At 45.3% G+C, this 27,857-nt stretch overlaps 1 protein-coding gene across 12 annotated transcripts in view; it reads left to right on the top strand.

The window, feature by feature from the left end:
* The first annotated feature begins 4,546 nt into the window (after positions 1 to 4,546).
* The window catches only part of LOC118788787 (R3H domain-containing protein 1-like), a 31,462-nt gene continuing 8,151 nt past the window's right edge, over positions 4,547 to 27,857 (top strand). Inside the window, exons 1-19 of one of the 12 annotated variants that reach the window (XM_036544856.1) lie at positions 4,547 to 4,568; positions 10,768 to 10,988; positions 12,637 to 12,777; positions 15,061 to 15,096; positions 15,635 to 15,724; positions 17,336 to 17,468; positions 17,749 to 17,827; positions 18,088 to 18,147; positions 18,378 to 18,518; positions 18,798 to 18,906; positions 19,354 to 19,449; positions 19,711 to 19,739; positions 19,828 to 19,881; positions 20,010 to 20,227; positions 21,632 to 21,892; positions 23,155 to 23,327; positions 24,203 to 24,304; positions 25,464 to 25,700; positions 25,955 to 26,075. In XM_036544856.1, coding sequence (XP_036400749.1) covers positions 10,842 to 10,988; positions 12,637 to 12,777; positions 15,061 to 15,096; positions 15,635 to 15,724; positions 17,336 to 17,468; positions 17,749 to 17,827; positions 18,088 to 18,147; positions 18,378 to 18,518; positions 18,798 to 18,906; positions 19,354 to 19,449; positions 19,711 to 19,739; positions 19,828 to 19,881; positions 20,010 to 20,227; positions 21,632 to 21,892; positions 23,155 to 23,327; positions 24,203 to 24,304; positions 25,464 to 25,700; positions 25,955 to 26,075 — 2,227 coding nt within the window. In that variant the 5' untranslated portion in view covers positions 4,547 to 4,568; positions 10,768 to 10,841. Of the gene's footprint in view, positions 4,569 to 4,595; positions 4,763 to 10,767; positions 10,989 to 12,566; positions 12,778 to 15,060; positions 15,097 to 15,634; positions 15,725 to 17,335; positions 17,469 to 17,748; positions 17,828 to 18,087; positions 18,148 to 18,377; positions 18,519 to 18,797; positions 18,907 to 19,353; positions 19,450 to 19,710; positions 19,740 to 19,827; positions 19,882 to 20,009; positions 20,228 to 21,631; positions 21,893 to 23,154; positions 23,328 to 24,202; positions 24,305 to 25,463; positions 25,701 to 25,954; positions 26,076 to 27,857 lie in introns of those variants that run through there. The other 11 variants (XM_036544866.1, XM_036544858.1, XM_036544859.1 and 8 more) reach the window with 11 other exon arrangements.

The raw sequence follows: 27,857 nt of genomic DNA, 5'->3' as shown, positions 1-27,857 counted from the left end.
CCTAGGGACTTTTGCATGGCGAATTGTATTACTTGAAGCCCACGAAAGGAAACTGACACACATTACACAGGCCGTGCTTAATATGATGTGAGGCTCTGTGTACTGGGTACATCTAGGGATTTAATAACGGAGAGCAGTGACCTGTCTCCTTGTATATTAAAATTTAGTGATTCTTTATAAAGTCTCGGACACCGTCTGAGCCATATGTTCATTTTAAGGTCTTGTTGCGCGAGTCTAGAAAAAGCTGTTGCTAAGGAACAAGTTTCCTATAACAAGCCCAAGGGATAGACAAGCTCCTGTCAAAGTTCTGTCATTAAGAGTGTTGCTCAAGTCGATTCGGGTCATTTGGTGGCAGCGGTGGGAAATGCCTGTTCCGCAAAATACGGCGGAATCAGGAAATTTGTCCATGAAGTCATTAGTCTGGATTGGCTGGAGCACCGCGGGGGTCACCAACCGAGTCAAAGGTCACCAGAAGCGACCGCCTCCTATTCCTGATTCTCATTGCTCGAGGATATCGTTTTTTTTTTTTCTTTTTTTTTAGCAGCCAATTAGTTATTGTTTGCATGGGTATAAATGGCTGTTTTATTCCAGAACAGTTCCTGGTGTTTTTTTTTATTTTTTTTCCCAGGCATACCTTCTTGATTGATCGCCACCTGTGACTGACACCACACACAAAGCGAGAGTAAGACGCAGAAAGCAGACTCAAAACCTCAGTGATGCCGTGCCCCGATAGCTACCATTGTTATCTAAGTGTTCTGACTGGCGGCTGAAACTTTAACCTTTAACATGAGCAGGGCGCGGGGTGTGGGGCGCATTACTGTGCGAAAGGAGACGTAGGGAAACGCGGTTCCCGCGTGCGGCAGCGGTGGCGCGAGCCCGCTCCGGGCGAGGAGTCAGTGCGTCAGCCTCCGTGTGACACGCTCAGACCCGGTGTGTTGTCTGTGCACCGGCATCCTGCTGCTGGCGTAATGAGGATGTGGTGCAGCGTCGTCGAGGACATGGGAGCTCTTTCAAGTCCCCCACAGCAGATAGCGTTACATTTTCCCCGCCATCCCTAGGGACCTCATTAGGATTAGGACTAGGTGTGGTGTTTTTAAATTTTTTTTTTCTCCTAGCAGAAATTGCACGTCCTTGTTTGATGGTGGTGGTGGTGAGGGTGGGGGGTGTAAATAAATGCATTTGTCACTTTTGAGAAAGCAAATTACATCGCAAGGTTTAACTAGGAAATGATGCCATTACTCTTCCTTTCTTATGCAAATGAATGAGCAGAGTGCGATGAAAGCACTTTTTTTCTCAGAAATATTGTGCCAAGTGTTGTTTCCGAGGCGAAAGAAGAGACGGCAATGTGCTGAAATGAAGGACTGGCTAGATTTTTTTTTTTTTTGACAATCGGTTTTTGAAAAGTGAGCTGTAACTCACTTCATCACCTTAGTGTTGGGAAGACATTAGTGTTGGCATGCTCGGCAGTTTTGCTTTGACAAGGCTGTTGACTTAAAAAGAATAATATGCAAGGGGACAAGTGTTGCCGCCATTGTTATACATTTTATGGGTGAAAGCCCGTGTGACTGATACAGAAAACGGCTATGTTCCAAACCTCTGGGGTGAGTCTGTGGGTTAGGGCTGTTATCATATGAACACTGAGACGGTTCTGCTGCTGTGCACTTCAGCTCGTAGTCCCACCTGATCAGGGTATGATCACATGACACGGGAGAGAGTGAAGGGAGGGCTTAGGACTGCTTACGCCAGTGGTTTTGTGGGGGCTCGAGAGCATCCGCTGCTAACGTAGGTGTACATTAAACACCACCACATAAGATTGTCTCTCAATTAGTCTCTGAGCTGAGTAGTTAAACAGCTCTATGATGCAGTGAGTTGTGGTAGCATATATTAGCCTGCAGCTGGTATTTAGATTTGTGTAATGGGAGGCTTATTACCATTATATGTAATTCTGTCATAGCGGATCAGAATTGGCTCAGAATGGCAGCTATTTCAGACACCCCCCAGCTCTTCATTAAACACAGTCTTTCAGAAACGTAGTGTCTTGTCATTAATTATTTTGATGTATGGCTCCACAACACGGTCGGTCTCACAACCAGAGCGCCTGTAATTAGCTGTGCAGTGATGCCACTACTGATTTATGGTTCATTTATGGTTATAATTTGCGAATGCTGAATCGTCTGTGACAAACTGCTCTTTCTAATTGAATAACAAAGGAAATCATTTTCTTTGGAGAGTGTGGAGGGGTGATTAGGGGCTTTGTTTGTCTCACAGTCTCCCTCACTTTGATCGTTAAGATGCAGAGAAATGTTTCTGTCCCTCCGAAAGCAAGCAGAGTTTTAAAATTGTATGTTTTCCAAGGTGGGTTTGCTTTGTAAAGCTGTTTTCCTCAAACTTGTTTTGCATTCAGCTGATCTCTGCAGGTGAGTGTTCCCCAATTCAACTCCCACATTGAATGCAGGATATAGACCAGGAACAAGTCCCTCGGAAATGGGCCAGTTTTTTAGAAGATGGACTTGCCATATACACTCATTAGGTCATTCACATCTCCTGCAAAAACCCTCCTTTGTTTATAAATCTGAAAGCAAATGCAACCAGTGCATTCAGGAGAATGAGATGTGAAGGGATTTGTGCCGACCACCTCCTTAAGTAGTCTGAAATGCATTCTCCCACTGCACTCAGTGAAAATATGATGAATATGACAGCATGCACAGCTCATGAATAGCTTTCGCTCAGGTCGTGCGTCACTTCTGATTTCAGGTGTCTCTAACACTGGCTTACAATAATGGACACTGTAACAGCTCAGTGAAGAAATCTGCATTTGAAACTCTGCAGTGGGTGAAATCCAGTGAAATCATCAAGGTTGTGTCTGCAGCGGACAGCCATGTAAGAGGGGTGTAATGGTATGCATTTGCATTAAGGAATCCTACCTCATAATGCCTTTTGGTTTGGTCATCCTGAACAGAAGATATTGGAAAGCCCCCATTTAGTCTTCAGTTGGCACATGGAAATGCAGAGTTGCTGAATGCTTTTGTAATATGCGTTTTTGCAGAGAAAGAGTTTAGTTGTGTGTGCTCACTGTGGTGCGCATAGCCTGATTCCTCCGAGATGGGTTAAAGATAGTGTTTGACAACATTTCGGGGCAGGAGGCGGGTGACACGACGCGAGGTCTGCGACAGAATAGCGGATTCACAGCCACACTCTCTCATGCATTAGTTCCAGGCACGTAGTGGGAATGACACACGCGCATAGCTGGCTGCTATACCAGGCAGAAGCCCCCATTTCTCTACATATCTAACGGCGCATTTTGTTGGAGTGAAAAATGCTAACTGCTAAGCAGGTGCCATAGAAATGTAACTGGCTTCCTATCAGACCAAGTCAAGTTGGCCTTTAAATTACTGTATGACATCATCGCAGTCAGTGTTCTGCCTGCTGTGCAAAGCCACTTCTGCAAGAAAACTGAAGCACTAAGTCTGCATGACTAATGTCAGGTTGAATCTGATTCAACATCACTTGGCTGTTTATTGAGCAAAATAAACCAAAAAAAACTGAAGCAGAAAAAAAAACCAAACAGCCCCCTTTTTAACCAGACGTGTTTGCCTTCTCAGTGTTCTCTAAAGGAGGGCAGCCTCAGCTAGGACTCAATATTCAAATAATTGCAGCAGAAAGAGGGCGTCTACTCGCTAATTTCAACCATTGAAGGAATTATCATCAAATATTAATATGGGTAGAAATGCTCAGGGGTAGCTTTAGTCTAAAAGGCAATACTGCCAGAGCTAATGCGACATTACGGGATCGACCCGGAAAAGAAATGTTGTACGATTTTTTTTCTCAGGGATGCTTGCAAAACTTTTTCTTCGTCTCCTCATAACATACACTTGGTTGTAGTTAAATTGTTCAAGGACAACTCCTGTGGCAGGATGTGTGCCAGTGAAACACATCATTTGGACTAAACGATGGAAAAAAAAAAAAGCAAAGCACATTGCACCCAAAAGCACCACATTGTTATATCTCAAGACAGACATATCTCATTTTAATATTTCATTTGTCAACACTTTTTGTTTTGTTTGGGTTGTTTTTTTTGGTAATGTAGTGAAATATGTCCAGCAGAGATTGTCAAATGAATAGAGTACTCTGAGTGGTTTCACAGCAGGTGTTACAATCCTTCTTGTTTTTGTAAGTAGTAATGATGTCTTGTTTAAAACCCCCAGGGGAATTGTACTACCTCATCAGCCTTGTACCCCTTTGACTTTACTGTTGAGACTCCAACCCCCCCTCCACCCCCACCCCCCAGCTCTGTGTGGAAGGGCCACGTTGACTGAGCCCCCCCTGGTCATTATGGGCTTATGGGGGGGTGCGAGGGGAGGCGCCTCCCCAAACCGCCCCCCCAAACCCCCCCCCCACTTTCCCATCCCGAGCCGTTACGCGCGCCGGGGCTGCTGAATCGCTAATGAAGAGCTCGGTTCAGCCGCTGATGCGCCGCCGCGACCGGGCTCGGGGCGCTGTGACTGGCTGAGCCGGCGGGTGACATCACGCGGCACAGCTGTTGATTTGGCGCTGTCTCCGAGGCCGGGGTGAGTGCCTTTGACGATGGGCGCCGGCAGGTAGGGCTCAGACGAGCGCACGCGCTGCGACGAGTGAGAAGGAGAGAGCGAGAGAGAGAGAGAGAGAGGCTGCTTGAGGGAGACTTCCACAGCCAGTGTTACCTCGGGTACTATGGAAACTAAACCTCTAACCAGTGGAGATAATGAAGGCGACTATGAGGCAGGTATTGTATGTTTCCCCTGGTGTGATTGTGTGTGGATGGTACATCGTGCGTTTGTGGTGTGTAGGGAAATTCAGGAAGAATCAGAGAGGGGTTCAATCGGGATACAAGATGCAGACTTTCAGACTTAGTTCTTAGTCGTCAGCGTACTATGAAAGAAAGTGTTATCACTCTGTTTTGGGCTTTTCTCAGTAACACTGTGCCTGCATGAGTGTTTAGAGTATCTGAGCTTGGGGAATCTGATTTTTGAAGTGTGATGTTCATTGGGATAAATATTTCCTCATTGAGGCTTACCGCCACGGCATTCTGAAGGAGCGCTTTGCCGCACACCCCTCTGAAAGGGGTTTTGCATGCCAGGATTTTATTTTGGCACGCTTCCATTCCCTTCCCACATAAACATTATTTTGTTCTGTGTTTCTGAGGAACTGATGTGCCGGGCGAGAAGGAAATCGCTGCGCTCTCTTCCCCGCGGAGATGGTAAAGAAATTTGCATGCTGTGAGTTGCTCTGGCGTTCGTAGACCTGCGTTCTTAGACCTGCGCTGTTAACTGCGTTCTTAGACCTGCGCTGTTAACTCCTGTTCTCTAAACGTTTCCCCGTCTGCCGTGGAACACCTGCTCAGACATCCAGGCGGAGATGGCAAAACGCTGTCTTATAGACCCGGACACATCCTTCTGGCGGTTCAGTGTCGTTTTGGGAAATCAGTCAGTCTTATACGAGGCATGTTTCTGCAGGTGAAAGTGGTACATGGGACTGAATCGCTGTGTTAGGGAGAGATGCTGTTCCCAGTAAAGGCTAATTAGTTCTAGTAAGCCATTAAGAACCTGGCAGAGTTATGCCTTTTTTCCCTTTCATCTTCCCCAGTCAGCAGTTTCATATATGTGGTTTCCAGGCGTTTCAGCAAATGGAAATTCAAACGCCTCTCGCTGATGTACCGTTGTGTATTCAAACCTGGATCATGCCAGGCGCTGTAGACTTAATTTGCTAATAGTTGGGGCATAATTGCTCTGAATTCTCTTCTCATAGCTCACCTCAGGGGACCATTAGCAAATCATGATGCTAAGTGCCCTTCATAGAATAATTCGAGATGCATTGCTGCCAACGTTTAATTGTATTTCCTTAACGCTTTAATGTGCTTCCTCAAAATTAGGGCAATCAGATCCATAAAAAGTGGGACAAGGTTAAACCAGTAATGGTTGCTTTTTATCCAGCGGCTCCATGTATGTAGCTATGTGTGTTGTCAAAGTAATTGAACAGATCTAACTGTGTATATCCAGCCAAGGGTAACATTTACATTAATACTTTCTCTTTGAATCATGTGATAATTGATGAATTCCTTTCATTCATGTAGATGAGCTTTGTGCTGTGTGTGTGTGTGTGCGTGCGTGCGTGTGTGCGTGCGTGCACGCACGCCCATGTCTGCGATGTCCATTTCTGCATATATATGTTACATGCTTGTGTAAAGATCAATCCCAACACGGGCCAGGCAGATACAGGTTATATGTAATCATTGCACTTTAGAGCAACACAGATCATTTCATAGATAAAAACCGGCAAATTGCTCAACATTATCTAATTGAATGTCCTAAAGACATTAAATCGCCGGAATTGCAGTATTGATGTTGCATTAGAGGTAATAATCTGGGGACATTATCTGAGGGCAGTACAGGCACCAGCAGGGCTGTGCAGAACAGAAGATATGCTGCCTTTCCTGTTGAGCCTGACCCATACCTCTGTCTGTCTCCAGTGTCATCATTTAATTTTCATCACATAAAAGTGGTTTACACAAGTACAAATGGCTGTGTTTTAAGTCTCACAGCTGACCCTTTTTCTCTGTTACTAATGAACGTGTGCGACCAGAAGTCCGCTATTATTGACCCTTACTGAGACGCTTAAGCTCATCTCAGCTCAACAGGGGTAAAAAAAAAAAAAAAAAAGAGAAATAAGTGTCCCCTCGTTTTCCGTCGTCAGTGAGGCGGTGAGCTGCCGAGAAAACGGGGAGACGGGTGTTTGACTGCAGACCCGGTGTATTCCTAATAAGAGCGGTTAAACGAGTTAACCCCCCCGCCTCCGCGCCTTGCTCGCAGTCCGCAGCTGCACAGAGCGCCTCGGCGCGATCCGCGATTTGTATTCCACTCGGACGCCAGCCAGCTGTCAATCAGTTGTGAACACAATTAGCCATGAAATAACAATAGCTGGCTTGGCTCGGATTGGGGGTGGGGGGGTGTTTATATTAATGCAGAAGTTCTTTCTACTTTGGTATTTTTTTTTCTTCCCAATGTATTTGATCTGTAGATCATAAAGATAATTAATGCAGGACATTGCTTTTCTATGTACAGAAAAAATGGGATCCAACAGAAATGTAATTAGGGCTTGGTGTTTTGGCTGCTGATTGAGTATACTCTATGCTAGGTATTAGATGGATTATTACTACACAGAGATGGTAGATGATGAAGATGTACTGACTTTCAAAACCCTTTTTCCCCCATGCCATGAAAAATGTCTGTTTCTATGACCCTCGCTGCATAATACTGCTGTACATTTCCATTGATCCTGGCCATAGATGCTCTACTCCTGTTCCCCTGTGGTAACAGTAGAAATTTGGGTTTATTAAATTGATGGACACTGCGGAACAAATGAAGGTAGTATTGAATGCCTCCCTACAAGCTCTCTTGGTATAATTTTCGGCTGAGTATCCATTTGGGTTTTATTTGGACTGATTTTGTTTTCTCGGCAGTCCTGCCAGCAGTGCATTTGCCGCTGTAAATTGCCCTGGAATAGGAAGGTGTCTGCCAAATTGGCAAATAATTACAGTGTCAAATCCAGGCAGGTGCTCCTCTGTACCCCGTTAAATCATGTAATGAATGAAGTGGGGAGGGGTTGGAGTAATAAGACTCCGCTTTTCATTTACAGACACTACGCAGGGCAAACAACTTATTTACCTTCGCTGACAACATATCTCCGAGATGTTTAGATTAGATGAGCAGAGATGACTGCAGACATCATATTTGAATCTTGAAGAATTCTTAGACTGTGAAGTAGCAAGGTGGTGCGGAAGATAGACAGACAATTCCCCAGCAGTGTAGCTAAAATCTCAACATTGTCAGCGCGCTTCATATAGACGGTGCAGCCCTAATTTGTTGAAGTGGCTGCCATTCCATGCGTAAGAATCTGCACAGTGGGTGGTAGTCTACAGTAAGAAAATGGATGTATTTGAGCCCTGTGATGTGGTTTTAGACATGCAGGCTTCCATTGTCTGCCTGCTGCACACTGGCTGAGTCTCGACATTAGGATTGCTGTATGTTCAGCCATGCCTGTGATTATCTAGTCTGTAGCAAAAAAGGTTTTAAAATGACATGCTTAACCGAGATAACAAAAACACAGTTATATACCAACTGCACATATGTATAAATAATTAATATTTGCTGAGCAGGAATATTTCTCTGCCTTACAGTTTTACATAGTATTCTATTTAAACAGCTGCATATTTTTTAAGTCATTCAGGTTATCTGGCATGCTGAAGTGTGCAATGGAATGGAAGCTGCCCTGTTCTAGTTAGACCATTTTGACTGATCCGGTAGTGTGATGTCCTGCTCAGCTAATTAATAAGCTTTGAATCCACTCAAAGCTGCCTGGAAGTAGTCATGAATTGGCAGTTTCAGTATGAATATGTGAAAAAGGACTCATAACTTCGGTTGTGCGTGGGTAAGGCTTTTGAATTTGGTTGAGTAGTCTGTGGGTGAGTGATTGTCACCTTTACGTGAACCCCTCAATAGGCGGTCAGTTCTGGATGGTGACCATGGTCTGGGCATCCAGCTTGTGGGAGTCCAGCCATTCTGGAGGTTTTTTTATTCTTCAGGGGGGAATGGTTATTGTGGTTGTTGGTCGTCCCCCCGTGTGAGCCAGGTTTGCTGAATGGGTGCCTGCCGCAGTAATCTGGGGGATGAGGTCAGCAGGTGTCGGTGGACTCCCTTGCTCACAACATGCAACAGTGTGCATCCCAGAGGAACCACTGCTCATTCCCTTTGAGAAGGTTATCGCCCTTGAGTGGTCTTTGGGGATAAGGGTTCAGCAGCAGTTTGAGGAAGCTCCGCTGCACCTGAGGAGAATGCCCCGAGGAGCCTCTGTGGCCCTGCTCATGTCCATGTTTTAATCTGTCATACTCAGGGGACCAGCGTGGGGGGGGGGGGGGGGGGGTTCACGGGTGACGGACACTTAGTGACAGGAGGTCACATGGGGATAGCCATGGCATGGAATTACTCACTGTGGGTGTGTGGGGCAGTAGTGTAGCATAGTGGTAAGGAGCAGGACTTGCAACCTGAAGGTTGCTGGTTCGATTCACCGCTGAGGCACTGCAGTTGTACGCTTGGGTGAGGTACTTCACTCATTTATATGGGTAACATGTAAAAAGCTGCAAGCTATGCAAGTCCCTTTGGATAAGAGTGTCTGCTAAATGCCAGTAATGTAATGTAATGAGTGTCTGTCTGCGTGTCCATGCTTTTTCAGCATTGTCCATTTGTGCACTCTCTTGCATTTGTCCCTGTGTTGAAGCTACACGGTGTTGCCAGCACTCAGAGAAAGCCACCATGAATCCCAATCAGCCCTCTGCAGTATTAATAATGCAGCCCTCTTTCCATTAGCTCCACCGACGTGATGAACGGGCTTCGCCATCAGAGCAGGTTTCGCTGCTGGTGTTTGGTCAGCTGTGCTTCAGAAAGGAGCTGGAAGTCCTTTAATGCATCCGTTGGAACTTAAGCTTGCAGAAAAGGCTGCTCTCTTTGTTTTGAAACCCGGCTCTGTTTTCGACCAGCTGTGTTTGTCTACGCTGTCAGCTGGGGTGCCATTTTATTGATTCCAAGACTACATCCCTGGGGTTGCAGCCTGTCTAGGCAGTAAGAGAGGGATTGCTTTCCCCTCATACTTAAGTTGCAGGGCAGTGCGTCTGCTTTGGCCGGCATTCAAGAGGAGAGCTCAGCTCAGTTCTGACTGCAAGGTGATGTTAAACGGATTATAAAGTGAGCTGGAGTCTGCTTGGCTTTGGCCCAGCGTCTCTTGCGCGAATCTTGCACGGTGCAAGAGCCAAGGTTGTGCAGTGAGGGTCGGGTCTGCCGAAGCCAGTCTGACTTCGGGAAATGGGGAGTACGACCCGGTCCGAGAACGGGAGAGAGATGTCGATATGCCGTCATCACAGCAGCGTGGCAGAATGAATCATGAGCTGAGAAGTTGAGGGTGTACAGTTCCATTGTGGAAATGCACTTCTGTTGAACGCAGTAATGAATTTGCAAGCAGGGAGTATCATTAGTCACCTGCATATGAGATGTCACCAGGCAGCTGTACACTGTGTGCGGAGTAGGCACTTCAAAGCAGCATCTTAAATGCTTCACTGTTGTAAGACTTTTAGTACTGGCCTATTTCTCTATTGAATGCAGATATGGGGATTAAAAACGAAAAACACTCAGCATGTGTTACATTTTGAATTTAACTGGAGACAGTGCCCAGATGGCAAAATCTGTGGGTCTAAAGATACGGTGACAAGTTTACGGGCATTGGTCCCCCTATGTAGACATTTAAGCATGTGTCTTTTTAGTACATTTCGTGAGTACATTTATTTAAAAAAGAAAATTAAATGGATATATCTGCAGTCACATTCTCACAGTGCATTCTGACAGAACACAGAGATTGCTGTGGCTCACCGTGAGTGCGTTTGTGAGAGGCCAAGCTGCATTGACTGTCTACCAAGCAACCAGGGTGATTATCATGAATCATGAAGCTGCTGTTTCATTCCTATAAACGTACAGGTGTCTATGGGGTTCTAACAGTCCCTTGTGGAGGTGAACAGGTTTAGTAAGGTGGGGGAGACTGGAAGCAAGTGACCATGTCAGAACTGCCCATCCCCCATATACTACCATCAGGGTTTCAAACGGTACAAATACAACTGATCACATGACACCACAACCCCACTGACCTTCCCCCCAACACCCCCCCCCTTCTCTCTGCCCCTCTCAACAGGTCTGTGAGGGGCATGACCGGCTCGTCGGAGGACAGCGTTCTTCGGACCTGGACCCAGCGCTGGTGACAGGGACATGGGACTCTTCCTCCGAGCGTCCTGCAGGCTCAACACAAGTGACGACCTGGTCGACAGCATCGAAAGGGACCCGGGGCTCGCCCCTCTCTCCGGCGGGACGCCGCCGCCGCCGCAGGTCCAGGCACAGCACCACAAAGCGCCTTGGGTAAAAAGCCGAGGAATCGGACGGCTCAGCGTGAAATCACTGTGACAGCACAGATGCACAGTCACTCTGTGTGCATTAGCTGCATTCAGGAGTCTTGTTTGTTTGTGTGACACATTAAACGGGCAGAGTGTTCAAAGAGGAAGTCAACGATGGTGCGGGAGCCAGTGTATGACTGATCAGATGGCACTTCAAGATGGCATGCATTGCAGTTCCTCAGCAGATATCCAGAGCAACATGCCTAGTTTACAGTTTTTACTCAGGCATTTATACAGATAGATATTTGCTTAGGCTATTAAGGTTTAATAGCCTAAGGCCTTGCCCAAAGGTACAACAGCAGTGGCTCACCAGGGAAATTAACTGGCAATCTTTGTATGACAAGACCCTCTTTACCACTAAACTTAATTGCTGTACTCTACTGTACGGAGCCATTGCAGCTCTTTGCTGTGACAGAAGAGTGCTTAGTTTGCTGTCTTGAGGGCTATGGCTTCCACTGCAAAGCTGAAGCAAGCACCTAGTAAGATCAGGATAGGCAAGGCACAACCCTGTAACAAAAAACTAAAATCCTGACCCGGAGACTCCACCATGTTTTCACCACGATTGAGTAGAGTAAGAGTATCAAGCTCCATTCTTGAAGGACTGTGTGTATGCTGTTTTTCCATCACCAGTTCCCTTTATTTGTTGGTTTGGTCATATAGTTGGTTGTATGCATGCATTTTCAACATCACACTGAAATGGCTCTTTGGAATAAGTATAATCTCAACAAGCGATGGGTCACAAATTAAATATAAACTGAGTTAATGATTTGGCTGATTATGTTATTAAGAGTGTAGCAATAACCAGCAAATGCACGTCCCGTGGGAATGGAGTTCGAGGCCCCCAGTTTAAGCTGTCACTGCTTAAGGAATGCTCCTCTTAACCTCTCGGGGAGTGTGAAGAGTCTAGCGAAAGAGACGTCCGCTGCGGAGGGCTCCTGGATCTTCCCTGGCTTACGGCTCAGTCTCACAGCGTTAATGTGCTAATGGGCGTATCAGATGTGGCAAATGCACTTACCCAGCGTGGCTTACGCCGCCCGAGAGCACAAGTCACAAGACCAGCGAGAACAAGGGCATAGCTACAGAATAGCAATTAACACGTCTGTGATAAAGCTTCAACAGTGCCAAGATACGTGCTAAGCATACAGCTGCTGTGTATTTGTTGTGTAACTGTTTTTAGCATACGCACAGAGCTTATCATTGGTCATAAAGGGAATATTTCCATCTAAGACACTGTGGACGTAGTGCCTATCAGTGATCAATGAGGGCAACATTACCTTGATTCACACACATCTTATTTTTTGGACCTTTGTTTTGTGTGACCTTCAGGGGGGTGGGTGTGAGTTTTTGGACACATTGTATTGTTAAAACCTGAAAGTTTTACCTTACCTTACATTTTGTGTGTTATCTGTTGTGTAATATTTACGTATTTGTGTGCGCCATCTCCCTGCATTTGTTATGTACTGCTAGGTGGAGGTGACCGTCTCTCTCATGCTGCGTCGCTCCAAACCCACGTGGTACAAATGTGCTGCCGTCTCTCTTCTAGGTTCCAGGCTTTTGGTAGACTCTCCGAGTAGCCTTCTCTAATGAGGATGTCTGATACTGTCACTGTAAAGGAAACGGCTGACACAATGAGAGGCTCAGAGGCAGGGGAGGGTGACGCCACGGCGGGGGACGTGCTGACCAAGCCTGAAAGCCGGGAACCAGTCGAGCCGGACAGAGATGAAAGCGTCTGTGACGGCAAAAACGAGGCGCAGGTAAAAAACAAACAAACAAACAAACAAAAAAATGGCGACAGGACTGTTACTGGTTAATGCATTTCATGCGGGGAGAGAATCCACAATAACATTTCTCTCCGTCAGTCAATCTGTAGGCTCACTATCTCCATTCCTGAGCAGCGGGGTAGCCTTTTGAATATATCTGTATGCAAAGGCTGCTGATACAGACATTCCTGCAGGTGTGCACAGATGTATTTGTGAGGGTTTTTGGGGGAGGGGGGGAGGGGGAATTGGGGGTAATGCTGGACTGTAGAAAAATTAAGAATACAATTTAGATGCAGTTCAGAGGTGTCGGCCTACAAGAACTCCTGGCACACACATCCATCAGTTGATAACTCTGAGCTGTGAGACCTTTAGCAGCTGTTTAAGTTCTTAACTCTCTTCTCAGTATTTGTGTGTGTGTGTCTGTGTGTGTGAGAGAGAGAGAGAGAGAGTAAGCGCAAGCCCCATATCTTCAAAGGTCAGCATGCATCTCTGACAGATATTGCTAGAACAGTGACTCCTTGGTGTGGAGTAACATTTCTTATGTTCCCTCAGAGAGGAGCGCTGAGGCACTGAGTCTTTGTAGTGCTCCTGTTTTCTCCATGATATCTGTGGAGATTAAGTAGAAAATTGCTTTTTCTGCTGCTCCTAAGAAAAGGTGACTGTGAAGCTAATAAAAGGCGGGTAAAAGCAGGTGCCGAGCCAAAGCGGGCTGGTGAAGCAGCCAAGCAGAGGAAGACCGATAATCTTGATCTCAAATCCCAGTTTATCCACAAACTTCCTCTGTGTCACCCTGGTGCTGTGTGCATGCATGGGATTGGCACGGGGACCGGGGGGGGGCAGGCAAGTGACTTTGTCGCCATCTGCCACTTCACAGAGTGCGGCAGTCAGCTGGACACAAGGTGGAGCTTTTCGCCTCTGTGGCGAATGCATTTCCTCCACTTCAAACATTTTCATACCCTGCGATACGGCAGTCAACCGGTGTGTGCCCTTGTACCATTTAAAATCCACAGGACTCGCAGTCAGCACCCTTTTTTCCCCCCAGACGGCTTTGCCAACTCGTCTTGCCTTATCTAGTTTTACCTCTCGAGCCCCCCTGGGAAAGCTGACCTCTGATTTTGTCTGGAGGACAGTTGCAGAAGGCTGCTGTTTTGAGCTTCACAGCCCGCTAAAGCGCTTGACGATGTTCAGTCCGCAACGGGGGGGAGCCGACAAAGAGCTGAATTACAGTTTGTGTCTCAGTCAATGGCAGTGTCTCTGCCAGGCCCCCCTGCTATAAGGACAGTGTCTCTACATCCCCTGTGGAGCTGAACCCTCCGCCTGAGTACTGCTTCATCTTGTTTTCGTTGTTGGGAACCTCTGCAGTTTAAAGGATAGCAATGTAAAATACATTTTTATGCAGATAGCTGTTTTAGCATAGCACACAATTAGGAGTACTTCCTCTGTCTGCTTAATCACAATCAAATGCACGTTTTAAAAAAGTATGCATCAATACCCATGCAGGTCAAAACAGTAAAAACTAAACAAAATTATGAGCAGTCAAGGTAAGTAAAAACATGGAAGACTGAAAACATCAGGAGGTGGGAGCCTGAAGCTTGGGGCTAAAATCACGTAGGGGTTCATCATTTGTGGAAGGCAAAGAACAGGATATTGAGGCTGTTTCTGAATGTGGCAGCAGCTTTAGCTGCTCTTAGTGGTTGTAGCGTTTAGTTCCACAGATGTGGCGCAATTTCTGCCTCTGGCAACAGCACTATCGCACCACCGTACAAGAATAGGAAACAGTGGAGATGTGACAGGAAAGAAACCAGAGTTTCCGGAATTGGATTCAGTATGTCGCTGTTGAAGCTTTATTGCTTTCAGTTCCTATTTTGCGTTACATCATGCATCGCAGTTTCACTGCATATGTGAAGTATGGATGCATTCCTCTGCTTGCCAGCTTTTCACAGTCAATTTAATTACTAACTATTGAATATATGAGCCTTTGATACCGAATATGTTTTTCGTTCAAAAACATTGTCTCATCAGAGGCCTCCTGCATCTTTGTTTTTAATCTTTGAAATATCTGATCTTTGAGTATTTTTTTGTAGCTGAAGATGTTTAATCACACAGCTGTCCTTGAACTCGTCGGGTTCTTCCTTTTTCCCAGCAAATCACTTTGTTTTTGTGTGAGTCATCTTGCTCATTTAGTTTTTGTGTGGAGCTAGTCTGAAAGCTGGCAGTCTTTATGATGTAGTAAAGCCGTCTGACGTGGCCCGTTTTGTCCTGTTACTTACCATACAGCAGCAAACACCTGGACAGACAGGGAAGAGATCAAAGGTATAGTAGAGTGGCATGATACAACATTGTGTGCTTTGTGTCTCTTTTTACTTCTTTTATGAGGTCTTTAAAGTTGAATGTCACTGTTTTAGTCACGTTCGTAATTGCCTGTGCCAGTTGGTCATTGTACATGCCTGCTTCAGTTTACATTTTCAGTTTTTTGTCTTTAAGCTTTGAAAGGAACATTTGTTTGCACGAGTCAGTTGTTTTTTTTTTTCTCCTTTTTTGTTGTGACTTTGTCATATGCCGTCATCATTTTCAGATGTTCAAGAGTGTCACAAGTCAGATTATTTGGTAATGGTTGTTGCCTGCCAGTGCTCCAGACACTCACAGTGAAACGAAGAAAACACTCTTGCAAGGGTGCCCATGCCCATCTTGAGCTCTGAAAATTCTCCCTGAGGGCTGTTGTGCTTGCACGGGTTTGTGGGGCTTGGTTTTGTGTTCAGAACTCTGTCCATGCACTTGTTTTTGTGATGAAACTTGACCTGCGCGTCATTGAACATGATTCTGAATATTAACGATGGATGCTCTCCCCCAGTCTAACGCAAAGTTAAAGTTAGTTCGGAGCCTGGCTGTTTGTGAAGAGCCCTCTCCTTCCCCTCTTTCCGAACTGCCGCGAGAACAGCAGGTAAACCTCAAGATTACCCACAAGTCACTGCTCCAGCTCCTCTCGCTTATTTCAGACTGCCATTTAATGTAAAACAACATTAAAAACAAAGCTAGTGAGAACATTTCTTTCATTTAATCTGTTTTGCACTTAAATTAGAAATATTTTTGAATACGTTGTTCACTGTGCTATACATACCTGTTCCCAGCTGTAGTTTACTGCACGGAAATTTCCACTGTCTAAGCCGTCAGGATTTTGTTTTTCTCAGGTTAGACAGATCGGTCCATCACTGTGCAGACTCTGATAACATGCCTACGCATAACCATGCTTGTTTTTCTCCTTTTGCATTGTGAAAGGGTGGCTTTCCGTTTACTTGCCGTTTAAAAAAAAAATTGATTCAGACCCCTTTGCCTTGTTGGCTTATGTTAGAAATTTCAATCAAGGAGCACCAATGGAAATGTGCTGTAACGGTTAAGCTGAATCAAACAAACAGCAGTAAATAGCTCTCACCCCGCAGAATAAGCACACTCCACAGCCTTGGTTGGGTGTAAAATGAAAGGCTTATTCAATCAGATTTATGTCCTTGAACGCAGTGAATGAGGTTTCCTCTCCAGGGAAGAGGCTTTCTTTTCACTGCCTCTCTCTGTAGCTCCATAAAGCCAGCAGTACCGCTCTCCTCGACAGGGCTTGAAATCTCACCATTTTTAATATAAACAGTGCAGCTGCCATCCACAACCGAGGCTTATTATCTGAAGGATCTTTTTTGGTTTTGTTTACTGGAGATGTGTTGTTTTAAAAAAGACATCTCTGTTCCCTCACAATTTCGTACTCCTTCGTGAAACTTCTGCCCAGATCTTATATTTGGAGTGAAAGGGGGAGACTGATGAAAGGAGCTCGCTGCTAAAGCATGCAGGAGCAAGCTCCATAAAAACCACAGGCCCATCATCAGGGGTTCATCATGTCACCGCACAGCTCTCGAAACATTGCAAAAGCAAGCCACCCAGAAACAATCAGTGATCAATAAGAGGTTCTTCTTGTAATGCCGCTGCACATTTTCCCCCCTCTCCGGGTGAGCTGCTGATGTTTGAAGGCTCAAAGATGGATTCCAGGTTATGATTTTGATGGATATTATGAGCTGAAGTATGTTTTCTTCCATTCCGTTAGCAACTGACAGCTGTGCAGCTGATGTATTTTGGTAGCGCACAGCTGTCATTTTCAACTCTTATCTTGCATATCCCCCCCCCCCTTTTCAAATCTCTCTCGCTGTTTGGAGTTGTGGAGGGGGCTGATAATCCCAGCTCAATCTTAATTGCAGAAGGGATTGTTGTCATAGGCTCATTGTTTTAATAGGTAGCATAAGGTTTTGGTAAAGCTGTGTCTGAAATGTTGAGTGATAAATCTTGCTTAGTCTTGAAGTCTTGCTTAAAGGCTTGTTTGAATAGTTAAGCATATAACCTCCCCCCCCCCAATATCTTTTAATTAACTGTTACCAAGTGAAGGTGAAAGAAATATATATCCACATATGAAAAATGAATAGACATTCACCTTGTGTCCCATTGATTTAGAGAAAGGTTAAATAATTGTTGTAATCATAATCTGCTGCAGCATTGATGTCTCTCTCTTTCTGCCCAGGATAAAATTCAGATTCAGCTCTCCCAGTCATTTGATAAAGAAGAAACGTCTATTAAGGATGAGAATGACAAGGAGAAAATCTTGGACAAGCTGGAGAAGTCTGAGAAAATGCCAAGGAAGATGCTGTCAAGAGGTATGTGTGAGAGAGCTGTCACAGGAAATGATTCAGTTATGGGAGTAGAAATTATCAGTCTTGTGATTTATTGTGATCAGGGTTCTTAACCAGGAGGTTGTGGGGTGAAAGCTTGGATAGGTCATTGTCTACTGTGATCCTGAACTCAGATATATGATCTCCAGAATTTGGCTACTGAGATGCCTTAGATTCAGCCTTCTGTTGCGTTGGATTCGTCCTTCTGTTGCTGTAGCCTTCTGCAGCTGCTGTAATGGTTGTTCTTTTAACACAATTTTTTCAGATTCCAGTCAGGAGTACACAGACTCTACTGGGATTGATCTACATGAGTTTTTAGTAAATACGCTAAAAAACAACCCCAGGTGTGTACATTTGTTGGTCCAACATGTGGTAGCTTCAAATTTTTATTATTACCGAATGGGTAATTTTTTCCCCAAATATTGTTTAGCAACATATCAGCATTGATGATTTAGTAACTGTTTTGAAATGTTTTTTACCATCTCTCCAGACATTTTGAAAATGGGCATAAATACTTACTTAAATCTTTGTAATTTAGGAGATTCATAGAATCACTGTATTTCTGAAAAGATCTCCAAGTAACTTCTCATATCCAATCTTTCAGGGACAGAATGATGCTGCTGAAGCTGGAACAGGATATTCTTGATTTTATCAGTAATAACGAGTAAGTTCATTCTTTCCTTGGCCATAACTGATTTAATTTAAGTATGACTGATTGAACTGAACTAGTAAGCACAGAGTTTCAGGGTGAGACAATTATTTCTGTAAATATGGAGCAGTATAATCAAATAACGTGAAATGCAACTGTAAAATGGTAATGTAGTAATAGTTATTTCTCTTTTTTTGTTTTTGTTGATGTCATGGCTTTATCTGGTCTGTTCTTTTCTCCCCCAGAAGCCAGAGAAGAAAATTCCCTCCCATGACTTCCTACCACAGAATGCTGTTACATAGAGTCGCTGCGTACTTCGGGTTAGATCACAATGTTGACCAAACTGGGAAATCTGTCATCATCAACAAAACCAGCAATACAAGAATGTAAGTGTTGTCTTTCTGTGTTGGAAATTGAATTTTTTTTCCCGTGCCACTTTAATTCAAAAAGCTGAGACTGTAGAAATTATCTTCCGCCGAGGCAGAACGCATTTTCTGTGCTAGCTCTGACATTAATTTGGAGTAACTCGATTATCCACAGTTGCAGTTTTTGCAAGATTGGAAAGTGTGTTTACGTGAGAGAGTGGAGTAAACAGTCTCACAGCGAGCTTTAGAATGAGCTGATAAAGGCCTCCCTCTCCACCCCTCCCCCCACCCCATCCACAGACCAGATCAGAAGTTTTCAGAGCACATCAAAGATGACAAAACGGACGATTTCCAGAAACGCTACATTCTCAAGAGGGACAACACCAGTATGGACAAAGATGACAATATGGTAGGCTTTCAGCTGGCGATACAGAATATGGCTGCTTGTCTGTGGTACCGAAGGTGGTAACAAAAGACAGATTGACTACTGACACTTAACTCTGTTTTCTCATTCCTCCGGAGCTCAAGATTTCTGGTCACTCCTGTAAGAGCTCTAGTGTTGACTCTAATTAATATTCAGACAAAGGCAAGCTGGGAACATATTTTGGTTCTGAATCATTGGCTGTTTCTACCAGGATTCTGCGCATATCAGCACAGCTATTAGAATCGGAACCAAACAAGTAACAGCCTTTCTGCTGATGAATATGCATGAGCAGATGCTTTCACTCGAACTCTTCGGGTTCAGCCATGCAAGGGACAGAACTTCCATGTGAAGTTTTTTTTTTTAGAGAGCTGGACATCCTGTCGCCACGGTTACAGTGTGTCTGATGTTGACGGGGAGATGCTGGTGTTTCAGATGCGGATGCGCCTGAAAGAAGACAGGAGGAGCAAGTCCATAGAGGAGAGAGAGGAGGAATACCAGCGAGCCAGAGAGAGGATATTCGCCCAAGACGTGAGACTCCTCATAAGCTATGTTGTAAATTATGTATAGAGCTAAATTATATGCAAACTGCAATAATATGAGCAAAAGGCTTGTACACCTGGACTGATCTCAAACTTGTTGCAGTGTTGTTATCCAAGCAATATTATGTACTGTGGAAAAATAGCAGAGTCAGCTGTTTAGTTATGAAATGCTCAGCTGTATTTTTATTGTACCTTTTTTGGTTATTGATATCTATTTTCAATATTAATAACCCTCTTTATTTTTTTTCAGTGCCCAGAAAATTTCCCATTAGATAAAAGGTGAGTTCCAGACACCGAGTGAGTACATTGTACTAATTTAGTTAAAAGGGAAGTTTTATGTTACAGTCTGGTCTTGTACCCTCCACAGGATCCAGGAAGATGAAGCTTCTAACAGCACTCAACAAAGACGGCAAATGTTTAGGTACCTGCTCTTTCATTTTTACCATCTCAATTTAGAAACATTCATTTGTTGATCTTGGTTGTGATGGTGGTGGTAGATCCAATAGGCTTTCAGAGCCTTTGTGATAATATTCTGCTACCTACTGTCAGGCTGAAGGACGGCCGGTCGGCAAGCAGCCGGCAGAGCAGTTCTGAGAATGAGCCCAAGTACTCAGAACCGCGGCCTTGGAGCAGCACAGACTCGGACAGCTCCAACCGGAACCTGAAGCCGGCCATGACCAAGGCCAGTAGCTTTAGCGGCATCTCGGTTCTGATCCGGGGAGACAGTTCAGGCAGCAGCAAGAGCACGGGCCGGCTCTCCAAGACAGGCAAGTGGGGTTCACACCAGTCACCACCCAATTCCACAGGAACACACACACTACATGGCCCAGCCCCTCATTCTGTTGAACATCACAGTGAGGTACCTATTTAAATGCCCCATCCACCATCCTCTCACAGCCAATCAGAGCAGCTGTGTGATATGATGTATTGAATTTGATGCTCAGGTGTGTTACAAAAAAAGTCCAATCCCTATGCTTCTGTGCTCTTTTTAACTGTCATAAGTCTTTGTCTGCTGATAGATAATTGAAACCTACACCCATGTCTCGGAGCATCCTAAAAACTACAGTGCACTCCCAAGTTCATTGTTTCCTCAATTTGAAGTCGGTGCTTCACACTGTGATTGCGTGTGATGTGTTCCCCAAAAGATGAAGGCAGACTAGCGAAAAGACCAGTTCAGTCTGCCTGCATTGTTCAGGGAAGGCTTTATTTATTCCCGTTTGTGATTATGGCGTTCTGTCTGTGCACATCACGCCCGAGGACTGTGCACACCCCTTCCCTTTCATTTGGTGATGACGATACAGGATGGCTTTGTGCTGCAGAATGAGCGCTGATTAGAAGCCTTACCTCCATTGTGTCTGTTTGTGACACGCTGCTCACATGTATGCATGGCGCGCATCCTTTGACCTTAATAGAACACGCACTGCCTTGCATGCTCTTCATGCCGTCCTGTCACTTCATATTACTTCACTCCGCTCACCTCATTTTGAATTTTATTTTAATGCCCCCCTTCCCCCCCCCCCCGACAATTACCAGCACACGTCTGAATTCATTGGTTAGCTCAGCTTTGGTTTCAGATAAGGAAGCAGTAAGCTGTATGCATTAAATACTAGACTATTTTTTGGAAGAACAGGTTCCAATCACAACAATTTAGAATCTTAATGATCTTCATTCACTCAGGTATTGGGAGGCTTTTCAGGAGGGAAGAGAAAAGAAGCCGAGATCTCTATAATATCTATAATAGATCTCTGTTATATCTATAATAAATAATAACAGAGGCAGAGATATGATGATGATACATATAATATCTCTGCCGAACAGACCAGCATTCCAACAAGGCATTTGGAAGCCAGAAGCAGAATAATGTAGGAGAATGTTGGTTATTGTGCCTTGTTGACCACTCAATTGAGCTTGCCGATTAGGTAAACCAGTCTGGATCAGAAGCCAGTCAACAGTAGCTTTAGATGTCCACACCAACACAAATCTAACGAATTCAAACTGCGCTGGGCTCCTAAAGTAGAACCAAACCTGCTTTGGCTGACTCTGTGTCCTTGTGACCCTGTAACCCCTGTGACCTGTGATCCCACGGCATGCGTCACAATTTTCTCAAGAACAGTGAGTCTGGTTGTCCTTGTCTCTGTAGGTAAAGACCCTTCTCGTTACTCCCTCCCCAGGTTCTGAGTCTTCTAGTAGTGTAGGGTCGTCTACTGGTTCGCTCTCTCGTTCCCAGCAGCCCCTCCCAGCCCCGGCACTAACGCAGCCCGGCCTCGCTGCCCCCCCAGCGGCCTACCCCGCCGTCAGCACTAGTTGCTCCGTGCCCTACGAGGGGGTCCTGGGCGGGCCCACGGCATCCACAGCTAACACTAGCTACTATTTGCTTCCGCTGGAAGCCGCGGGGATACCCCCTGGCAGTATTCTGGTCAATCCGCACACAGGTTGGTATCCCCCCCACCGACCTGGCTCGCTGGGTTCGGTTAGTCCTGTACGTTCTTGTTTTCTTGTTTTCGTTCTTGTTGGACATGCATGTGTCTCTCTTGTGTTCTACGGTGTTTGTACGTGTTGAGTGCACCTCCTCTTTAAAACTAATACGACTCACCTCAGCTGCTGGTCTAAACTGCTTCTCACTGAGTTTCTCAGAGGGACACTACAGTCAGTAAAGTGATGGGAGGAGGAGTGATCACTGTTTGACAGGGGTTCGAAACAAAGGTATAAATCTAGGCGTGAATTAAATACTCGCCATCATGTATTATGCATCGGGTATTTGTTTTTGTATCATTGAGTGTGGATGCAGTTGAATATTTTTCTTAATAATTGGAAGACCTCGTTTTGCTTTGATTGGTCCTTAAAAAGAAAATGATGAAATGTGTTTCAAGATACTGCGATTTGAGCCGACTTGCTATGGTCTAATGATGCTGCTTACATGCAAATGAGATCTCTCTGTCTGACAGAATGGAGTACTTGAAAAAGAAATTGCACTGCTAAGATCAATAAATCCAATGTTATTCAAAACAAACTCCCCAAAGTGTGCAGGGAAATAGATAATGAAGCTATACTGTATGTGTTATTGAATATAGAAACATGCACAGTCTAGACTCTGATGTATAATATATTCCACTTCACTTTGTGCATTCTGCCACATTTTAAGATATGCATGAGGCAGATAAGAGGGGTATATGGCTGGCACTAATATATTCCCGGTATCAGCCAGGGTGTGTAATTGCTTATTGACCTTTTTTAAAGAAGTTGGCAAATTGGAATTTTGCCTTCGTGTTGAGGTAAAAGGAATTCATTTTGGAAAGTCCTGCTCAAAGTGCAATGTGTTTTTTTTTAGTATTTATTTTTAATTTTTTTGGGAGGGGGGCGGGGAGGGTGGCTGGTTGGAAGTCATGTGATTGTGCAATGTGAGGTGAAGGTAGCTCCTCAGCTTTGAACAACATCAAGCAAGTGTTGCTTTTTTTGTTACTGAACCTTGGAGTTGTGAGTTCGGCCATAAAACAAAGGAGAAACTTTATCTCCAGCTCCAGCTACAGAGGTCAAAGGCTTTCCTACTGCATGTTATTGGGCTTATCTGTATATGGGCGCAAATATGAGGCCAGAAGAATAGGCCTGAACACGACAGGATTTGTCCGTGTGGTGTATGTTGGGTCCGCAGTCACATGTCAAGGCTGCCGTCTCTTTGTCTTTGTGTGACTGACAGGGTGTTCTGTGCCGACAGGCCAGCCGTTTGTAAACCCCGACGGCAGTGCTGTGATCTACAGCCCCACCTTGGCTCAGCAGCAGGGCAGGACCCAGCAGCCCTTGCCCCCTCCTCCGCCTCCGCCCCCGCCCGCCCCCCACCCGCACCAGCCAGCCAATCACATCCTCTCTCAGGTTGGTCATTGACTGCTTCCTCCTGTCATCACAACACTAATGCCACACAGACAACCCCACATATCCACGAATCACCAGGCAGTCCAAAGACCGTTTTGTTTCAAATTAGACTTGCTGTATCTTCCCAGAAAAGGACACGCTGTTAGACACAGCAGATTCTCATCAAAAGCTGCCAATCAGCGCTGCAGAGGGCAAAAGGGACGGTGCTAAAATGCTGAAATGTCAGATTGGGATTGTTTTTGCTTCACCGGTATCACAGTGCAGCTTCTGCCGCAACATCAGAGGGCATCTAGGTCTGTTCTGTAAGAAGATAAAAATAACGGGAAGTTGTCTGGAAGCACCGAGCGTTTATTAATCAGCAAGAGCTGTTTACTTGGGTATGCTCAGTGTGAAAACTTCAAATTAATTTCAAGCTGCCATGTAGATATTTATGCTGAATGATAGTTAAAAGGTGAAATAAAGATCCTTTTTCAAAGCACGGCCTTTTGTGCCCTAGAAAAGGAGCTTGTGACACTCAGCTGGGTCAAGGCAGTATGAGCACAGGCACTGCCTTGTAAAAGACTTCTCATCATTTCATTCAAGACAGGATGTCAATATTTCCTCTTTTTATGTTCCCCGCTGAACCTTATTTGTAGATGTTCATTTTGTGTTCATGTGTTAATGGAGGCTTTGTCTCATTTGATATGATTGGCGTGTATCACATTTCCCCCCCATGTTACCACTCTCTGAACAGAAAGCCCTCTCCTACTCCACCGTTTTTGCCCTGTGAAGCAGTGAGCGTCTCGCCCTTCCAGAGCCCTCCATATTTAACCCTTCTTCTCTTCCGACTAAAGCCATTGACCTCCGACCTCTCTGTCCACCTGTCGCCTCTTCAGCCAGTTCGGCCCTTCCAGCCGCCCGCGCAGCCTGTCCAGTACTCAACGGTCTCTTACCCGCCTCAGCTCCTGCCCGTGTCCCCTAACCAACAGTACACTGTGGTACCTCTCCTCTTTTCTCTCTCTCGCTCGCTCTTCACCCTCTGCCATCTGGCCGGGCGCGTGTGACCGCCGTGCGCCGCCTCATCCTCTGATTTCACCCGCACGCTCGTCCCTCGCGCCTGGCCTTCTGTCCTCTGCGCAGCGCCTCATTTGCATTTTGCTCAGCTGTCCGTTTGTCTTACATCGCTCTTTGCTTGGCTTGGTTATGACTGTTTTTTTTTTCCCCTTCCTCCTCAATCCCCTTTTGTATTTCTGGGGTCACCAAGTTGATGGTGATGGGTTTTTGGAAGTAAATTTAATGACAAAAGAAACTGCAGTTAATGAACGCTGTAAAGTGGGTGTAAGTTTTTTTTTTTTTTTTTGGCTGATGCTGTAGGAAGCAGCCCTTGAAAGGATCTCCCACTGTCATGGTTACTGGTTTAAATGGGCAATATTTGAAGCAGCAGCAGTATACCACTCTCTATACCACACCTCAGTTTACCACTAGAGGTCAAAAGGCCTAGCAAAGTAGTTGCAGCCCTTAAATGGTGCCTGGTAGTAGTAGATATTGAACCATGAAAATAGATGGCACATTCATTCTCTGAGATTATAGTTAGTCCCTTAGATGATGTTAAATTGCATTGCACGTTTTATTCATTATTTTAATTTGCATCGAGGGAACACACTCAAAATTCAGTGTCTTGGATTTATAATCAATCCAAAGTTATTCTACTCCACAAGCCTATGAAAGTGGATAGAAATGAGTGAGCTCTGACCCTTAGAGTTAAAGGTAGTGTGGCCCCAATTTAAAGTATGCGTTACTTCAGTGAACTTCTTCCTAATTTGTTAATTGATTTGTAAAAGAATTAGTTTACTTTTTATGTGTTGTGTCTTTGCCCTCTGATGTAAATCATGTGTTCCGCTAACCTGTTTTCTGACCTCCTTCTGCCAACAAACATCCCTTAATGACTAATTAAAGACTGCTTTTGAATAATTAATTTTGAACCAGATGTTGAAGTTAATATTCTCTAAATAGAAATTGTATGTTGTCAGCCTGCTTAACCAGTTAAACTAAAGTAAGTCAAGCTCAGTATCTCAGGCTTGGTGCTCTGACCCAGCACAGTTGTCTTGCACCCTCCCTGCCTGGTTCTGACTGACCCGTCTTCCGTGTGGCCCGCAGCAAGACAACCTAGGTGCTCAGTTCAGCCACATGAGCCTGGCCCGGCAGGCCTCCAGCGAGGGCCCCGACCCCCACACTGCCATGTACCCCTCCGCCATGGTGCTGCAGCCGCCCCAGCAGGCCGGCTACATGGTGGCCCCCCCGGGCCAGCCCGTTCCCGCCCCCGCCTTCCCCACCCCCGCGGTGAGCCAGCCGGTCATGCAGCAGCAGAGCTACGTGCAGCAGCCGATGCAGCAGGTACAGCCCCCCCCCCTCCTGCGTGACAATCCCTCCCTTTTTACAGCAGGTAGACGCAGTCACTGGCCAGTGGTCCCCTTTTCCTGTTTGAGTCACCCCTTATGTATTTTATCAATACTCTTAGTATTGTGAAAGTAGAGGATACATGTTCAGAGTCTTACAATTTTGTGTGCATTTATTCTGTTTGATCATAGCAGGAGGTAAATGGAACACATTTCAAGGTCTGGGGGCTTTGTTGTTTCTCCATCTTGTAGATGGCCACATGTTACTGCGCGCCCAGCCAGTACGCACACTCCAGTCAGTACCGGCCAGTCACCCCAGTGCACTACAACAGCCCTCAGAGCCAGCCGCTGCCCCAGCCCGCCCAGCAGTCAGGTAAACCACGCCCAGGGGCATGCTGGGAGCTTGCCGCCACTGTGGGGGCTCTTTCCCTGTGGGGTGTCTTTATACCTCAGATTCTAGGGGGATCTTCAGATGTTCAGATGTGTGCCTTCACCAGAAAGAAGTGCACTTTTCTCAGCCTCGAGTGGGGAATCGGCTTTGGTTGTTTTTGTTGTGGAGAAAGAGCTGCGATTCTTCCCTCGGTGCCGCTGTTTATTTTTGATTCTGTTTCCATCGTGCTGCAGGGGAGAGGGATTGTTCGCTCTCTCTCAGCGATGCATTGTCTCCTATTATCCACCATTATGTAGGAAGATAATGGGGTCGTCTGAATAGAGCGCTGTAGGGAAATTAGGGAGGGGTTCCTAGGATGGGAAGAGAGCACAGAGCTAATCATGTTGTATAATGGGCTTATTTTGTTTTAAGGGATCAGTACAGTAATGCCGGTTCAGCTGAAATGGTTATCGTCTTTATTCAAATGAAGTATTAGAGCCATTATCTCCATAATGTCTTCGCGTGGCTGTCTTTTCTTGTGCAGTCTAAAATGTCACATTCAAGGGGAATTCATGCACAAACTCAAGGCTTTATGCACAAACTCTCTAAGGGTTCCCTCTAAGGTGGGAAGGGATCAGTCAATCCTGGGTGCCCCAATATTTGCGTATAGGAGGGGAAGGAAGAATGTATTCCCCACAGGAGATAACACAACTGGTGGGTCTTCTGTGGACGGTGGGAGTGGGGTTAAGGGTCCAGGGGTCAGGACCTCTGCGGGGTGAAGAGCAAGCCTGAGTGGCAGGATCTGGGGCCGGGACACTGTCTGAGAGGACTATGATTCTCACAGTGAACCGGTCTCTTTTTCAGCCCCTCACTCCTCTTCAGCTGCGCTGCTGAAGGACCGGTCGTCAAAGGAAACGCCATCGTCCACAGATGCAGGTCTCACACCCTTAAAAGAGTGGCAAACTTTAAACATCACCTGTGGGTTCCGATTGACATGCAGGGTCTCATGTTCATTGTTCCAGACACGCAGTAATTTTGATGCTGATGTATTTTTAATATGGAGAGTTTTTTTTTTTTTTTTTGGTTCATTGTTGAAGTCAACAATGCGCCATCTTTTTGGATTCCGACCATGTAATCCCTCCAGAACAAATCGACCTGACAGGCTACGTGCTTCAGGTCCCTAACAGGAAGCTTTTCAGGATGCAGTGTGCAGGTTGCTCATTGGCAGGGTTGTGACGTGGGCTTTTTCTTTGTGTTGCCATTTCTTCCTTTCTTTTGCTGACGTGCTCTTGAGTCAGCATTGCAGGTATGCTTATAAATGAATAAATATTTCAAAATTGTCTCCTGTGACCTGTTTTTTAATCATTGCAAACATGTTTTTAGAGCTGGTAGATTGATCAAAATGTAAAACTTAAATGGAGTGATGTTGAAATGTTAAAAAGCTCTGCGTTAAATCCGGTCCACAGAAAGATCTGTAAACCACTTCGGTGTGTTTCTCTCTGAAGGAACCTTTCCTCTGAAGGGTTTGGGAATATATCTTGAGCCGCAGTGGCGTTTTGATCTCAATCAGATTAGGGAAAAAAAACATCTAAACAATACACAGGATCATATGAGACACGTGTGGTATTGACAATAGAAACATGTTGCTTAAACCTTTTGTTTTATCTTATTTGCACATTAGCGTTGGTTGTTCAAATGCAGCAACATCAGTGAGAAATTATATATGAAAAACAAAGCAATTCGGTCAAATCACAGTATGTCCTATCAGAACAGAACAATAATGGA

Source organism: Megalops cyprinoides, chromosome 14 (assembly GCF_013368585.1).
Source record: "Megalops cyprinoides isolate fMegCyp1 chromosome 14, fMegCyp1.pri, whole genome shotgun sequence".
Taxonomy (NCBI): domain Eukaryota; kingdom Metazoa; phylum Chordata; class Actinopteri; order Elopiformes; family Megalopidae; genus Megalops; species Megalops cyprinoides.
Note: the sequence above shows the minus strand (reverse complement) of the source record. Positions and strands in the feature narration are given on the sequence as shown.